The following is an 18878-nucleotide window of genomic DNA, read 5'->3' on the forward strand; positions in this document are numbered from 1 at the left end:
ACACTGGACTTGCATTCCAGAGGTCGCCTGTTCTATTCGATCTCCCGGCACGGCAGTTGAGGCAGCAGTGCGGAGCTTCGGTATGAATGGCTACGCATTCGTCGAGGTAAAGTCTGGCATACTCCTGACCTCTTCCAAGACACCTGTCTCTGAATGGAAGAGTAGGCCAAATTACTCTGTGGAGGGCTCTCTAGAGCTCCCTCTAGTCGAGGCCCTTCTGCCAGCAGTGGTCCATGTGTAGTGGCCTTATTGACGCCGGAGACTTGGAGGCAACACGTATTTATTACAGATGCTTCAATTACAGTGGTGAATCTGATACTTGAAGAGCCTCTTCTCCTGTACTCTATAGAGGGAACGGTTCCCGAGCTTTAGCCCACGCTAGCTCCCTGGTTCCCTCTATCCTGGTCCTCTCTCAGGAGGCTATCTGACCTGACCCAGCTTCGGCGCAGGTCCCGATCACCAGCCACACGAGCCCGGCCCTTAGAAGGACATCAGGCCTCGTGGCTCTGGTGTCACACCCTGGCTTGCCTTGCCCGGCCCTCAAAAGCACAGCGGGCCAAAGGAGTTCCAGGGTCTGGCTAGTCGATCTTCTTTCTTCACTGGTTCTTCATCTTGCTTGAGTCGAACTCCTCTCAGCTCTCCGGGTCCCACCTTTTATACTGTCCCTCACTGAGGGGTGGGGCTGGGAGGGATCCTAGCATCCCCCACAGCCCCCCAGGGTGGTGGCCGTAGCGGACGTGGTTGTAGCCACCGCCCTACAACCGCGTGTCACCATCCCATAACACCTCTACACATGCACGTATGTATGTTGAACTTTTTTCGCGGGGGAATGACAACAAACTAAACACAAAGCAGGTCTCGTTTGTTGTCATTCCCCCACACTTCCGAGCAAGGGTGGAACTTGGATCTTCACCTTAACCAAGAATTTCGATTGAAAGCTTTTGTGACTGCAAGGATTCATCTTCTTTGGTTCTTTCGGTAAAGTCACGTAGAATGAGAATAAAATAATACATTGATAAAATAAAATAACACAATAATATTCTCACGACGTTTCGGCCACAACACAAGCGGCCTTCATCAGGTGAAGGGACGAGACTGTCTGGTAGGACAGCGCTGGAGTGAAAAAGCCACGCTCAGATCACGACCTTTAAGCTGTGTATGCTTTAACTTTAACATAGCCATTTCTGTGACCAGTCACAAGCTAATCACTCAGCCATTTCAATGCTAAATGATATGCTAATTCCTTTGTCAAGGCGCTTTGTTTCTTCTCACACAGCTTAAAGGTCGTGATCTGAGCGTGGCTTTTTCACTCCAGCGCTGTCCTACCAGACAGCCTCATCCCTTCACCTGATGAAGGCCGCTTGTGTTGTGGCCGAAACGTCGTGAGAATATTATTGTGTTATTTTATTTTATCAATTTATTATTTTATTCTCATTCTACGTGACTTTACCGAAAGAACCAAAGAAGACTTAACCAAGAAATCAAGATTTAGATGACCAGGATCTATTTAACCTATTGTCACTGTGGGGGTTCAGTAAAATTAGTATATCTCGGTCATCATCAATTGATGGTCAGTCGACAGAATTGGTCTTGAGTAGAGATTTGTCCTCATTAACCAAGGTGTTGGAATTACTAATAGAGATGAGCACTGCCCAATTGTTACTTAGTAAACCGGATAAATGGACTTGCCTTCTAAAGGTCGACCACCCTGCAAGTGAAACGTGCACTCTCCTGTTTAAATGCTGAGTAGCTGTATCGCCTTCAAAGCGATTGTGCTTTAAGCTTTACATGCAGAACATATTGCCAGCACACTGCTGGAAGCAGATACATGTTAAATTAAAAAAATATATGTCGTAGAGTTTGATGGGGGGAGGGGACAAATAAAAATGTATATTTTATGCATGGAACTTTTTATTTGACATTTGGTACCTATTAGCAAGGAACACATGATGGATACCCAGGTTTCTGCCAGTGACTATGACATAAATTAACCACTGGAAATTGAAACTTTACTTCAAGTCACTTTAATTAGTTTTAAATGTATGATTTCGTTTGTCCAACTAAGCAAAAACAAGCCTGAAACGCTATCGGCCAAATTTGGAATTTAAGAACGGCATCATATATTAAAGCATGCACGGGGCACGGGCAAGTCACGTGACCACTACTAAGATTAAAAAAAATTGTGGTGCCTTAAAACTAATGCCTACAGCCCTGTAATTATGGTTAGACGTTGCTTGGAAAGTGAAGGATCTAATTAGTTTGTGGAGTGGTAGCATCTGGGTCACCCGTGTTTTGTCAACACGCATCTTGCTTACTCTTGGGAGGCTGCGTGTTCCAATGAGGTGCAAAACACAGCTTTATGTAGACACAGGGGACGGTGCGTTGGCGCGGGGGAGGGAAGAGGTACAAATGGAAAAAAATTATAATTATTTTGGGTGGTGGGAGTGCAGGTAGGATGAGCAGCTGCACTGAGGTGAGAGTGGCTCGGAGAGTAAAGTGGGGGCAGTACAACGAGCGTGAGAGCGTTTTATTCCCCCCCCTCCACCCCCCACCACCTCTCTCATCTCACACAAACACTCGGAGGACCTCCACGCACAGGGCTTGGACATTTTCATTATGTCGCGACAACCACATTTCCGAGGGAGTCCTATACTTTCCGCTGGCCTATCCGCCCTCTCTACCCACGACAACCACCTTCATCTCTCCAAGAGGGGGCAACGATAGGGGGAGAAACGGAGATAGGGAGGGAAACGGAACGTGTGAAAGGTCGCGACATTGATTCTGAAAATAAGGTCACGGGTGTGCGACCGGAGGGGCCATTACTTGCAGTTTGTTTCAGCGAGACTTTGCCTTCCACGTGTGGAGTGTTTCTCTTGTCGTAGTTTAAGGAACGTCAAAAAACTCAAAAGCGCCATTGGTCGTGCAGAGTGTCCGACTCAAGACAAAGGCATATCATTGGAAATGTTTTTAAATCACGAGAGAAGCACCACTCTTGTTAGAGCACAAACTTACAAGCAGCCAAAAAAATCAAGAAGGCATGGTATGATTTAGATCAAAAGCCTATTTAAATAAAGAGTGGTGGCACAAATTATGTATGACCTCACATTTTATGAATGAGGATTGTAAGGAACCTTATGTGTTCATCTCCAAGTCAGTCAGCAAGTCACGGTGCTTACTTGAACAATTTCCATCGTACCGATGGGCTCATTCTGACCGGAAAAAAAAAACTGTGATCGATTGTGACCTTTCACCACTGACCTATTAAAAAATGATGACTGAAATTTTCACCACGGCAATCTATTCATTAATCCCCACCCCCCACTTTGCACAAGAGCGCAGAAGCGTGGTCACCACATCTACGCCTCTATATAAGGAACGAAATAGGTGGACTTCTCCACAAATCTGGCTGTCGCCTGATAGTTGTAAATACTGGCCAAACGTCGTACTCAGATTCTAAATGTTGTGGCTTGGCTCTCCAGCACACCGGTGTGCTGTACTAGTGACGAATTGGCCACGTTCTGTTTACGTGACAACCCTTACTAGTTGGCTGTGTCGGGTGGTGGCGGGTTTTAACGACACATCTATCTATTTACGCGATCTAACACAAAAGACCTCTATTATGGAATCTATTCGGGTTTCTACATTTCTAAATTATCTTTCCATTCCTCTCATTTTTGGAGAGTTGGCAACAATTTTAGTTACCACAATGGGTGCAAACTGAATGCAGTCTTGTGGGAGGGGACTTTAAAGCAGTGACATTTCACTGGCATTTGCTAGCGTGCCACCTATTGAGTATGACATGTGCTCACACGCGTGGTTCGACGGTGATGTCAAAAATGTTGCATGCAAATTAAAGGGGAGAAATCGTACCTGGCAATTTATTGTGGGTGCCATTCCATGCAGCACTGCAGTTACAGATTATCCCATAATGGCCGGTTATGCCTTGGCACATGGTTGGTTTACTTTTAAGAGCAGAGTTATACAGTGAGGGAAAAAAAGTATTTGATCCCCTGCTGATTTTTCACGTTTGCCCACTGACAAAGAAATGATCAGTCTATAATTTTAATGGTAGGGTTATTTGAACAGTGAGAGACAGAAAAACAACAAAAAAATCCAGAAAAGCGCATGTCAAAAATGTAATAAATTGATTTGCATTTTAATGAGGGAAATAAGTATTTGACCCCTCTGCAAAACATGACTTATACTTGGTGGCAAAACCCTTGTTGGCAATCACAGAGGTCAGACGTTTCTTGTAGTTGGCCACCAGGTTTGCACACATCTCAGGAGGGATTTTGTCCCACTCCTCTTTGCAGATCTTCGAGTTGCCAAACGTCAGCCTCGAAACCTTAATGACTTGAAGAAGATCTGCAAAGAGGAGTGGGACAAAATCCCTTCTGAGGTGTGTGCAAACCTGGTGGCCAACTACAAGAAACGTCTGACCTCTGTGATTGCCAACAAGGGTTTTGCCACCAAGTACTAAGTCATGTTTTGCAGAGGGGTCGAATACTTATTTCCCTCATTAAAATGCAAATCAATTTATACCATTTTTGACATGCGTTTTTCTGGATTTTTTGTTGTTATTCTGTCTCTCACTGTTCAAATAAACCTACCGTTAAAATTATAGACTGATCATTTATTTGTCAGTGGGCAAACGTACAAAATCAGTAGGAGATCAAACACTTTTTTCCCTCACTGTACGTGCACCCTTTCCATAGCCACATGACTGGTGTAGCCACTTTGCCCAGAAAACCTCGCGTGGCATTAAACAATGGGAAAACCTTCTCTGTTTTCCAATTAGGAGCGTTATAATCCACTTGTTTTTATTCATCCTTCCTGCACCGCTCTGCTGTGTTTGGAATTGGTGTGTCCTATATATGTAGATGCGCAAAAGGCTGTTACGGTGACAACAATCAAGTCCTCTTCAATATTTAAAAAGGTGGTTAATTATAAAAATAGAAATAATTCCTCTAATTCTGCTACGTAATTAGGGCATTTGGTATCGATTAAATGCTAGAATATGGGAATTGTAGTAAGCCATGTTCATTTGCTAACAACGGCTGATATGGAATACAGCTTGGCTTGCGTGTGGATTGTATTGTTAAAATTTGCAAGAAACTAAAGATAAACTTATATTTAGACACGGTGATCGAAGATCAGATAATCCAGTTCACTACTTTCAGCTGATTAAGCACTTGAATAATTCCTAAGAGTGCTGAATAATGTGGGAAGGCTTATATTCTTATGAAGTTCAAGGAAACAATGTTTACATTTTATAATGGCATGAAAACAACCTTTAAAATGTAGTCATTTTGCATAAATGCATAGGACATCGTTTTCGCTTAACGTGTGTTACACTTAACACGACACCTCCGATTAGCATGGTTGGCTACGTACGGTGCGAAAGAAATTTATCATACATACATCCTCATCAGGAACGCACCTATGGCACTAAGCAAGGAATTACTGTATCACTCTCCAATGTGTCTTTGGGTTGCGCTGTGCGTTGCTTGGCACAATGTCGATGTTTCGCTCCACGTGCTTCAGAGCTTCTTTGGGAACTGACAAAAAGAAGCTCCTGGGATGTGGGGCTAAGCATCGGACATCGTGCCAAACGGCACGCAGCGGAAACCTGAAAGGACAGTGTGTCGATAACGATGTGGCCGAATCTCGACACTTACCCCGTTCCCTGGCTGAGCCAGCCATCCGAGCTCGGACGTGGCAAACGTGGAGTCCATGAGAATCTCTGCAAAAATAAACACAAAGAGCAAAGCACGGGGTCAATGTTTCTACATCACACAAACACAAAAGACACAGTCTCCCCCCAGTTTACCCTTGAACTGTGAGCAGAGCACTGTTGGAAAGCGCTTATTGAAGCCGGCACGACTCACAGAGGACTGGTACGGCCAGCAACCTGCAAGGCTGCCCTTTGTCTGCCAAGCGAGGACATTCACACGGTGCACGCCGGTTGAGCTGACCTACGGGAGGCCCAACACAAGCTGAGATGCCGCCTGTGAGCGATGTTAGCCATGGCTGGGAATCAAACCCAAGTGCACGAGGTCACCAGCACAGTTTACGAACCAAATTCCCACCTCTCCCCAACCACGACAACGACGGGCACCCTCGCCACCAAGCGACGGCGATGTTGCCACAGTGCTCCCCCACGACGTCAAACACGTGTGCACATGCAACGCAACACGTGTGGGTACATGGAAATACACTACAAAAAAGACAGAGATCCTCCGTATAGCCTTAACAGACTGTTGGGGCAAGTGCTATGAGTGAGCACCTATGAAGGTAGGCAAGGCAGACAAGGGGGTGGGTGGCCACCAGCACCACGCCTTTGTCTCCCCAGTGGCGATGTTTACACACCGCACCAGGTACTCATTTGAGGCTGAGTCGACCTAGGGGAGGCCCACGACCGGTTCAGATAATCGTCACTGGTGCTGGCAGTGAGCGTGAATCGAACTCGGGTTGCCGTGGTTGGTTGCGCGGCGCTGCTAACCACTGCGCGACCGCTCCCTACAACGCTGCATTGTACAAAGCACGTTATTCCGCACGCTGCGAATGCACATCTCAAGATACCCGTCCCATTCAATGCACTTCATATGCATTCATGGCTAATAGTTATAACATTCGTAATAACAGTGCGTCGATTAGACAGACGACGCCTATGCAATGTGCGCAGGAAACACGTCCAAGGGCTTGCAAAATAAACTACCTCACTTGCAGCCATACGTTTTGTCTGTGTGTTTAATGGGTGGTGCACGTTTCCATGGGAAAATACATGCGGCCGTGTTTTTTCATGCATTTCTTTTTCAAATCCCACCGGGAATGTTGACGTTGGGATGAGAGGAAGCGTTGTCAATAAGCATGGTTGACGTAAAGAAAACGCAAAACCTTGGAATGCATGTTGAGCCGTTAATGAAAGGTTTGTACGAGCTGGAGGCATTGAATTAATGTTGGCATAACAGTTCTTTGTCAAAGTGTATGCTGAGTAATGGAAAAGTAGGCCAAATACTCTCTTTAGGGGTTCTGTAGAGCCCTATCTGGTGGAGGCACCTTCTGCCGGCAGTGGTATGAATAATTAGAGTATTTGGTTTCGAGAATTTGGTTTCTATAAATTTCCACGTGAGAAGCCACTTTATTGGGTGATCATTTATGGCCAGGCCACTTCTGCAAAAGAGCTACATAGCACTTACCTGGTTAAATAAAACATTCGTTTAATTTTAGTTAAGTAATTGCAAGGCTGCACCTTTACCTTAAAAGACCAGTTCTCACCAGCAAAACACGAATCGTCGTCCCAGAAAATCAGACTACATGCTTATTCTGTACATTATATTACATCCTTTTATCGGTCCACTGCTGGATGAATGTTTTCTTGAGTCACATCATTTATAGGGGTGCTATGGCTATACTTTACAAGAGGGCCAGTTTGGGTTGATGAAATGGAGGCCTTAGGACCTGTTCAGATATCACTCATCAGAGGTGTTAGCCATGGTTGGAATCTAACTCGGTACGTCAGTTTTATAGCACACAAGAGCGTAACTACTCCCACCTTATTCATGGTTCTTTCGGTAAAGTCACGTAGAAGGGAAACAATAAAATAATGCAAATATAAAACAATCAAATTAGCATGACGTTTCGACTGCAACACAAGCAATCATCATCAGGTGTGAAAACCACAGCACACCTAATGATGATTGCTTGTGTTGCAGTGGAAACGTCGTGAGAATTTTATTGATTTATATTTTTATTATTTTCTTGTTTCCCTTCTACGTGACATTACCGAAAGAACCAAGAATATGAATCCCTGCAGTCAGGAAAGCTTTACATCAAGATGAACTCCCACCTTACAAATGTACGCACAACACACGATGGTATTTCTAAACATAACATATCTCTCAGCTTACCTATTTGGTTACTTACGGTCTCAACAACGGCGCTAATGATTACGCTGAATTTATGAACAACCACCTTTAACAAACAAAAAAATTCCAGTATGGGATATCGCTGCACAGGATGGGTATGTAAGAAATGGCATGCGGAGTAAATCATTGCAAGCTCAAGCACGTTTCACGTCAGTGTTCCCAAGACAACTGAGGCTCGGCTGGCCAGGTAAGAAGTCTGGATTAGTGGCAATTACACGTAGGCGTGGGCCCTATTTACAGGCGAGATTTCATCATACGTTTCTTTTAATTGTTACTCATGTGGGGAGTTTATCCCATCTCATTTGTGTCTTTTGAATAAACTGGCGCCGGTGAATATTTTTTTCCCACCAAAATGTCAAAATTCATCATTAATCTCTGCTAACTACATGTTATATTAGACCACCGTAGAAAACATATAATGCTCTGAATGTTAATGGTTATACATCTCTGCAAGAATTGCTTCGCCAGAGCAGATTGTAATGCATGATATGGCAAAGGTAGGAAATAGCAGTGGCATTTTGGCTTGGTCGATATTACCAAAATGATTTATGAAGCTTTCATTACAGTTCATTTATTTGTTTCTGCAAGCTTCAAAACCAATTTTCAGGGTTTAATGTACGGGATGAATGTTACCCGCATTCACATTCTACTGTAACACGTAAGTTTAGACCAAGAAATACTACCATTAAACGGTCATTAATGCATCCACTGACACATCTGCATTGAATGCATCGGTATACATATATACATGTGCAACAGGCATGTCCCTGAAGCAGCTTTGTTTTCAAGTTCCCTTGTGAACACTTTGTTGAAGCTAGCCTTGCCAATTGATTTCACACAATCCTCCTGAAACCACATTAAGACATGAGAGCCAAACTTACAGGCACAATATAATGCAGATTTTGCATGGGTTATGGTAAGCACGTGAGTACTGCAGACAATATAATGTATTTGTTAAATGTATATACTACATATTCAAATATATAGTATAGAGATACTTATATGTTGAATTTAAATATAACATCATAATCCTTATCGTCAATATAATTTCCATATGCAATTCTGTCATTAGAAATTACAATTTGTATTATTTTAATCTGTACGATATTTGGGTCACTATGTTGTTTATTAGCTTCCTGTTCCCACTTGTATAGCGCTGTATTAATAATTCCTCATTACATGAATAGATTAACACAATTCAAATAAATAGATAATGTGTGCGTCACTCACAGGGGTGGAGGGGGGAATTATCTAACCATGCTTCACCAAGTGTATTAATGTGTGTTGGTGAAATGGGGGCCTAGGACAGGTTGAGGTTCCACTTGCCACGAATATCAGCCACGGCCAGGAATTGAACTTGGCTCGCCGGGTTCATCGCGCAGTGCGTTAACCACTGCAACACTGCTCCCCCCCATGTGCACACACCGATACCTCGACCAAAATTTATATGACAGTAACATTTTTTCTGTGCATTTGCTCCTTTTTTATATTTCAAAGTGAAAATACTTCTTAAAGAAATGTTCACTTTTGGGTGTGACATTATTTGAGCGTAATTATTTATTCCGTCAAAAGCAATTAGGTTGGCACCACTGCACATACAGTGGCTTAAAGGGTAGTTGGTAACATCTTCGGTCTATTTTCACGTACATGCAAAAACAGTGCTGAATATTCTCCTTTTAGCCGTTACCTTTGTCAGTCTGGTGAACCCATTACCCTCAAACTGACCGGCATTCGATTGTTACCACAAAGTCACGAGGTGCAGCTTCTGCGCCCCGTGACATCTGATACAGAAGCCGCCTCTGATAGATTCTGCCAGTGGAGTGATACAGCTGTAAGGAGGAGGTGGTTCGGGGCACATAAAACCAACGCAAGCCTTCCTTGTGACTGCAGCATTGCAATGTGCACCGTGAGTGATGTTCCTGCGGTATTTAACATTGGTTCAGCAGGCTCAGAAGCCAAAGGATAAAAAAAATACATTATATCTTTTTAAGCGGAGAGCTGTTTCATTATTTATTTCTTATTCCTGATTGTTATGCTCTTTGAAATAGTCTCTTGCTGATGATAATCATGTTGACCACGATGATACTACATCATGAAACAATGTCATTTATACAGTCTGAATGTAACTGCAAGATGATGACAATCGTGATGACGGATATTTACAAAATTCTATCGGTCATAAATAAGGTAAATATGTAAAGAAAGCAAATTATCTGCTGATCTGATGACAATGAGTGGATGGACCATTCCGTGTGTCACATTCAGAGTGTGGATGATTATAGATATATACATAGTCACTAGACAGTACTCTCTAGGTAGGAGCTGGATTGATGACACACTACAGTTCTGGTAGGTAGACTACAGTTCTGTTTTGTGATCATGAAAGATTAATTTAACAAACCATACCTAGTCACCCATGGTTAGTCATTTATGTAGGACTTGCTAGTAGTACTTGCATACGCACATGTGATTCGAAATGTCGTGTTGTTTTATGGCAATTGTCAAGTGTCAATGACAGCACGTGACAATATAATCATGTACAGTATTTGGTCAAGTACCTGTCAATGTCGTACTAGACATTAAAAAGTAAACCAAAGAATTCGTCTCGAAAGCCAAAATCTTCACCTCGCGTAGTCACTGTGTGAATCAACAACGCCCCTGGATGGTGGACGAAAATGCGGTGTCTCATGACTCAGAGGCACAGACGTGACCACAAGGCAGACAACTTTAATCAAACAGGTAAGTTTGAGTTCGATATCAGCTTAAACAATAAGGGATAACTCTCATTTTAAACAAGTGGCACGAACAATGGGAAACCCACCACCGCTGCAGGTAATTAAGATGGACACATTCAATTCGATACAGAATTAGAATTTGTGTTTCTCCAGGAGAAACCCGATGAGCTATGAAGCTCTTTTTCACAGGTGTCCAGTAGCGGCGGGTCAGAAAGTTACAACAACGAATGATACAAAACAACACGATAGGAGTGCAACATACAGGAAAGGTGAGCAAATGACCAAATATATATATACAACACCGCACGATAATTACAATTCATATTCTTTGGGTCTTTCGGTAAATTCGCTTAGATAGGTTCAAATTGATAAAAATAAACAAAACAAAAAAACTACGACGTTTCGATCACAACACAAGCGATCGTCATACTCTCTTCCCCCCTTATTTTTCTTTTTTTTTTCCTCCTGATGACGATCGCTTGTGTTGTGATCGAAATGTCGTAGTTTTTTGTTTATTTTTATTAATTTTAACCTATCTACGTGACTTTACCGAGAGGCCCAAAGAATATGAATTCCTGCAGTCACGAAAGCTTTAGGTCAAGATACAATTACAATTGTCCCTCCGAATGCAGCAATGAAGAGCCATACAAGCGAGCCTACAGCAATGTGATCGATGCTGTCAATCATAATCCAGAAACATTCAGCGGTGTAATTGTTACAGAGATGCGTGTACGCACACACACACGCGCATAATTGAACTTACGGAGCACATTTCTAATTACCGTATCGTATGTTACGATTTTTGCAGCATTTTTACTAAATAAGCACAGTACCATGGATGCAACGGCTTTTTAGCTATTGTTATAATCCATACAACCAAAACGATGTTATCTGTCGATTGCATACAGTTGTTTCATAATCTGGCTGGACAGAAAAATAATTGAATAACTAAAATAGCCCAGTAATTCCATGTTCTCTGATCGAATGTTGACCAACGGGAAAATAATGGCTTGTGAAGACCGATAAGCTTAACGGCTTAAGCTGAAATTACTGTGTGCGCGTGCTAATGGGACAAAAATGCTCTGACGCCCTCACCTCTCGGCTTAGAGTTGTGGCAATGCGATTGCTCAATGTAGAACCAACCCCGATAAACAAGATGAGCTATTACATGCGCGCACACCCACACGTTGCAGAGAGGTGTTTCCTTATGTCATACGTATTCATTAAATTCACAAAATAGAAGTACAACTGTGCCTTTCTTCAACATATTTCCAATTTTTCATAATACGTCACCGATTCGTATTGATTCCTAGATCCGCTCGCTATATACGCAATGCGGTCTATTGTTCTCATCCAAAACTCACTGAGCTGTAATTATCCCATATTCTGTCCGATTTAAATACATTACGACTAAATAAAAGATCATACACGAAGGGTTGCATTTTTTTAGTAGCACACAGAAACTGCCCGATGCGCATATATCCATCAAAACAGGAATACTACGATATTCTCCGAGCATCTAGTGGGATGTATGCACGTGTGTATATTTAGTGAGCCCTGGGAAAAAAAATAAATCCCGAGAAAGCGGAAACATCATCTCCTGCAAAGCAGCACCTGAGGGCCACTGTGGTAATTCTGAATAAACAAACCTTTGACTCACAAGCACACACACACAGCACACACATACACTACCTCCTGCCCACTACGCCTGATGCCTATCAACAATATTAATATAATAATGCAGACAGGGGCTATAAACATGAACGCATCAATAGGCGGAACCCCACAGACACAGATGACTCATGATGTGGTTTTCATTGAAAGTGACTGAAGGTTTGGGATCCGAAAGTAAACATGGCCTTTGACGGACACGTTCCAAAACGGGTGGTACTTATTTGCCTCGCACGTCTGGCTTGTGCAGCTGTTTGTACACTTATTGAGTCCAAGAAAATAAAGAGGATTGTGAGGCCACTCATTTTACCAACAGCTTTGCAAGACAAGTTTTGTCACTTGTGATCGCACCCTGATTGTGCTAATTTGCTGGTGCGAAAAACATGCAATTACACCGTTCATTCTGCCACACCTCAGGGCGATCTTTGTTACAGACATTCTGGGGGGGGGCATTTTTTATGACAGCAAAAGGCGGCCATCAATTTATCAGAGCAAATTAGCAAGCCAAATAGGACCGTTGTTGCTATTATTATTATGAAGACGCAAACACCAAAACACATTTGCGAGCTGTGCAAATGTTTTTTTTGGGGATCTTTCGGTAAAGTCACGTAGGTTCAAAGAAAATAACAAAAATAACGCAAAAAAAACTATGACGTTTTTTGTTTTTTAGTTTCGATCGCAACGCAAGCGGTCGTCATCAGCCTGATGACGACCGCTTGCGTTTCTTTGAACCTATCTGCGTGACTTTACCGAAAGACCCAAAGAAGAATATGAATTCCTGCAGTCACGAAAGCTTTAAGTCAAGATCTTTTGGAAATGTGTTTACTTCTTTATTGTTGTTTTTTTATTTTAGTTTTATGGTCAGAGTAGCAACACTGGCTCACAAGCCTCATATTCAAGCAGGTCCCCTCTTCTTGGGACGTTTGGCCGATTAATTATCTTTTGTTTATTTATGAAAGTGGATGTACGTATGTTAAACTTCGTCCGCACCGCACGCAACCGACCGTGCTAATCGGAGGTGCGGGATTGATGCAAGCGGCACGTCGGAGTGGCCATTGCGCTTCGGAGATGGAGTGATGAAATAAGCTCGTGGGCATGCGCTGGGTGGATTTATTTTCCCATTGCGGAACTGCGAGAGCTGGGTGACAACTTGGGAACGTTTCATCCAGCAGTGGACGATTCATGGCTGCTCGTAATAATGATTATATAAGCGGAAGGAAACTGAAGTATTCGTAAAATAAATGCACTCGAGGGTGAAAATAACAACCCCACACAGCAGGGACAACCACCTGTTAACAACCTCTATAAGAACATTCTTTTCAAGCAATCCAAGAGTACTCAATACATTTGGCAAACATTCAAAGTAGAACCGTTATATATTTAAAAAAAAACATCTCAGCGGTACTTTATCTGGATAACTACAAATAGATTAAATAAGCAGTATATTACGTAATAATAATACAATTACCATAAGCACTGCATAATATCGTGTGTAGTTCACAGAGAAAATTGAACTTTGGTTTTGTTAGCGTAGCAAGTAAAGCCGAATAAAGTTATTGCAAGGTTTATCGATGTTACCGGCAATAACGTATTCATTCACTCATTTATTTACATGCGTATTACTTATTCACAAATGTTTGTTACACATTGGAAGCGATGGAGGTCAGACGAGAGCCCTGAGCCTCTCTGTCTGGAGTGTGATTTGTCACTGTACAAGACAGGGCCTGGAGCCAGAGTGAGTCACGCACCCTCCGACCCAAAAGGGCAAAAGAGGCCCCCTTAATCATGCTTCTCACCAAAATGTATTACCTCGGGGGCTGTCAAACTAAGTGTCTTGCTAGGAGTTACTTTAAAACATTTGTGGCTTTTTTATCAAGTTATATTTCAGATGTGCTCTTGGCGTTATGTCACAAGACACGGGAATTTATGTTCAGAACTCTTCCCGCAAGAATCGCAGTACCCCAAGTCAGTGAACGGGTCCAATAAACCTCCATATTTGTACATGTCCCGCAAAGAGTGTGCCATCTATCAATATATAGAGCTGGATTGCACCAAATGTATTGAGCAGTCAAAAAACGTAACACAGTTTTTGTTTGTGTGCAGTCGTTGGTGAGTGGGCCGAGACCATCAACCCACGGTGTTTGAGAATCCTATGTAATCACGGGGTAGATATCCAGATTCAAAGCCAGGATTTCAGTGGTACCAGGCCAGTATTCAGACTGCCAAGCCACACAGACATCCCAGACATTACTTCTTTAATTGATTATTATTGCAGTATATTATTATTAAGTCTACATACAAACACTAAACACTGTATTATCACTGCATACCTTTTGCAATTATTCACGTCCATGAATAGGTGAACAATGTTTTTTTTTTGTTAAAACGTGTAACTCAAATCATCCACAATTTAAGGAGAAAGCTTGAATAAAAAAAACGTTTAAACAGCTCATTAGAGCGCTGCTGAAGAGACCCATTCCATAATTCTCTCACGGCGTGTCATTCAACAATACGTCTCGGAAGAATACCGACGGATTAAAACCCCTGCTGAAAAATGAATCACGCTTGTGTGGCTTTTCAAAAGCCACCGGATGTGACTACTATTTAGCAGGGATCATCTAAAAACATTTTTTTAAACATTAAATTGTTGCCATATGCTGTGTTCCAAAGACAAAAAATATGGGGGTTACCAGAAAGAATGGAGGGGGGAGAAACAAAATGCCAGGGGCTTTCACTTGGCACGGCAATTTAGCCTCGCATGAATAAAGTGCATGTATCAAAGACAGCTCAGACCACAATCCCATAGCCCTGCATGGCACTGTAAGTACACAGCAAGCAAGGCACATTGGCTGCAGGGGGAATTCAATTACGAGGTTACCAGTTAGCAAGTGGTGAAGCTTATAATGGGGGGTAACACAAAAAATAAGGAAGTAGTATATTCTGTACTGGATTGTACGTGGCACTTCGTGATAATTAAAATGTATTCTAGATTTAAAGCTTTCGTGACTGCAAGGATCCATACTCTCTGGTTCTATTGGGTAAAGTCACGTAGGTAAAAAATAAAATAACAAAAATCACGACGTTTCGGCCACAATACCTGATGAAGGCCGCTTGTGTTGATTTTTGTTATTTTATTTTTTACCTACGTGACTTTACCCAATAGAACCAGAGAGTATAATTAAAATGTATTGACAAGATTTGTAATATTTTATGGCACTTTCTGCACTTCCAACTATTGTGTACTCTAAAGCATGCATACGAAACTTTCATATGTGATAATTATCATACTGCTACAGTATTCGTTTATTGCAATAATTGTTTTCGTCTATCATGCTGCTTATAACTTGAGCACGAAAATTAGCACCAGGGTGAGAAATTACACAGACACAAATCTGTAAATAAATAAATAAATAGAATGACCCCCTTGCGTCAATGCACTGAGAGCGAGACCTGACCCAAAGAGCGGTGTGAAGGCCACCGGCATACAGACAGAACTATCTAACACCAACCACCTCACAGCCATCTGCAAACCACAAAGCACTGGATCGTGGGCAAATGTCCAGAGAGTGTGTAACAGTGCATGCTTGAACAGGCCAAAGAGACAGAGAATGTGGGGATTGAGTTGCCACTCAGCATCATTATATTGCAGCAAATTGACAACAACTGTGGACAAGGTGACAGTAGCAGTGCATACGCTTGCTGTACTTATGTGGATATAAAAACAAAATTTTATTACATCATGGTTAATTCATGCTACATTCCAAGTACTAAATTGTCCTATTTGCCTTGACAGACTGTTGGAGCAAGTGCTTTTGGCGAACACCTATGAGTCCACCATGGCACACGGGGGAGTAGCTTGGTCAGCACCAATGCCCAAGTACCCTCTCCTCCAGTGCTGATAATGACCATACCAGATACTCATGCGAGGAGGAATCAACCGAGGAATTTTAACGCCGGTTGACTGCAACATCCACGAATTATAAAAAATATGCGTATTGTGGTTTGCACATGGAGTTCACTGTGAAACTTGCAAAAACTGAGCCGCCGCAATGTATCAGAGTTTACGAAAGATTTTCTCCACTGTAATCATATAGAATAATGTGCATAATAGGCATTTGTGCCTACCATGAGCATCGCATTATGCTTTAACTCAGCACCAACTAATGTATCCATTTTTAGATTATCACCGCTACCACGGGCCAATAAATTATGTTTTGGAAGAGAGGATTGGGATTCACTATTGATTTACATTCAATTCTCTTCTCTACAATTAGTTATTGATTCCGATGGCTTTAAATGGTAGACTGTTCCAATATGAGACTATAGTTCTCAGAGCGTTTTCGAATTTCAGAGCAATACAAACACATATGTACACCTCCCAATTGCTAAACGACAAGCGACAGCTAAAAAAATATACGAATACACAGTCTCAGCACTAAAAAATAAAACCGATGGCGTCCCCCCCCCCCCCCCCCCCACTCATGCCTTCAGTTAAATTATGTCACATCAAAATTCCTTGGAAATTGTGCGATTTAACCCCGGTCACATCTCTGACTCCAGGCAGCAAGACCTGGAATCTCCCACCATCCTCTTTTTAGTAGTCACAGTGGCCCGTGTACCCACCGGCAAATGCTAACGTGCTGGATTCATCTGCCGCCTGATGGCTTCCGCATAATGACAGCAAAAATGTTTCTAGGTCACCTAAAATGTTTCTGGGTCAAGGAGCTTCGTCTTTTTCCACCGTCTTTATTTAATTATTGAGCAGTCTTACCGATTTGCAATGTTCCTAACCTTTTCTCAGGAATGAAAGAGCCAATTCCCTGGAAGCAATTTAGAGCCTCCTGCCATAGCACACCTGGCTAACCACTTGGATACAAAAATGGCATGGTAGATTTACACAAAGACAACCTCCACACATAAAGGGATCTGTGTGTGTATTTTTTTACTAATTGTAGTGTATTTATGAGCAAGCAAGTAGGAATATGACAAAAGGAGCATCGCAATTCATCAGTTAATTTAATGGGTAAAATATATATGAATATTGATTCATAGCTGATATTTGGGTTAGGCCACGTAATTAATTGGCCAAATTTGAAGAGCCTCCACCACCTGACAAAGCCAAATAAAACTGGCACTTGTACAAGCGTCTAAATCGCCAAATTATCACTGTTTCAGCTCACGGTAAGTTGAAGAACCATTAGCACACAATCTACTTCAGCAATTAGATTCAATTATATCTGGATCATACTGACACAAACCTGGCCAGATCATTACGTGGCTTCACCCTACAATACCTAGGTGTAAAAAAAAAAATGCATATTCCCATTACAGCATATGTTATTCATGTAAACTGCATGCAAATATTACATAGCATTACAAAGTGCCATGAAAAGTTCTGTTTGCAAGCATATATTAAGTATATGGTGCGCAATGTAAAAAGCAGATGTGATCAGGACAAATACTGCCCACCTTTGCCTCCCCAACGCTTATGTTGACACATTGTATCAGATGCTCATTTCAGGCCTAATCAATTAGATTCAGGTTATCGATTGCCATTAGTCATGTCCATTGCCAGCAATCGAAACCTGATGGCCTGGACCGTAATGCACTGCACTAACCACTGCATCATCACAATGGTGTGTGTCTCTCTCTCTCTGTCTCTCTTCCTCTATCACGAGCAAAAGGATCTATTCATCAGCCCCCTTTTGCCACAGCGGCAAAGTGTTCTGTGCGAGCACGTGTATGGGCGAGCATTGCACACGAGTGGGTTAGGAATCCAGCATCAGGTGCAACATCTATTTTCTTTCCCAGTCATTCTGCCACAATGCATAAAGTGCTCCTTCATATGGACTGGCTCAGAAAGGGGTCAGTCCAGACCAGCTGAATCACCAATTGGCATCGATGTGCACTGCTAACCTGGCTTGGTCAATATTATCATTAAAAAAAAAGACCTCGGATTATTACTTGTACACTTCTCCCAAGCAACTCAATGAAAATGTCATGATTTAGCATCACAATTCAATTCTAATGTCTTTCTTTTTCCTGGTTCATTTTAACCATCTCATTCGTATTGTTTTCAATTTACTTCTGAATGGGTTGTGCATGTCTTTAGTCTTCATACAACACTAATAATTTACACATCATTTACACAAATTCTAAGCAATCCATTCTCACATACAGATTCGATTGCATGCACCATGAGCACAAGCACCATTTTTAATCAACGAATCACAGCATAATTACATCTGTACTAATGGTAAAAAAGCACGTTATTATATTAGGGGGTGGGAATTCAGACACGGATTTAAACAAAATGGTATATATAAAGAAAAAAAATCATATAACAACATGTGGTTTTGGATCGCAGGTCTCCAAATGGAAACTGTCACCATAGGAAAGTCAAAATAAGACAGTGATTACCAAAACGTTAAATTGCCCATGGCAATTACCGCACTGAAGGAGGGTTTCCCCCCCCGGCTCCTTGCACACATTTTTTTTCTCTCCTTTCCACTCCACTCCTCTTGCTAATAGCCATTAACGTCAT

General features: G+C 42.2%; 1 protein-coding gene across 4 annotated transcripts in view; it reads right to left on the reverse strand.

The window, feature by feature from the left end:
* The window catches only part of LOC116946953 (ephrin type-B receptor 1-B-like), a 179859-nt gene that overhangs the window by 120774 nt on the left and 40207 nt on the right, over window positions 1-18878 (reverse strand). For all 4 annotated transcript variants that reach the window (XM_032962245.2, XM_032962247.2, XM_032962246.2 and 1 more), the window contains exon 2: window positions 5679-5743. In XM_032962245.2, the coding sequence (XP_032818136.2) occupies window positions 5679-5743 (65 nt within the window). The remainder of the gene's footprint in view (window positions 1-5678; window positions 5744-18878) is intronic.

Source organism: Petromyzon marinus, chromosome 28 (assembly GCF_048934315.1).
Source record: "Petromyzon marinus isolate PM22_M1 ecotype Great Lakes invasive population chromosome 28, UKy_Petmar_22M1.pri1.0, whole genome shotgun sequence".
Classification (NCBI taxonomy): domain Eukaryota; kingdom Metazoa; phylum Chordata; class Hyperoartia; order Petromyzontiformes; family Petromyzontidae; genus Petromyzon; species Petromyzon marinus.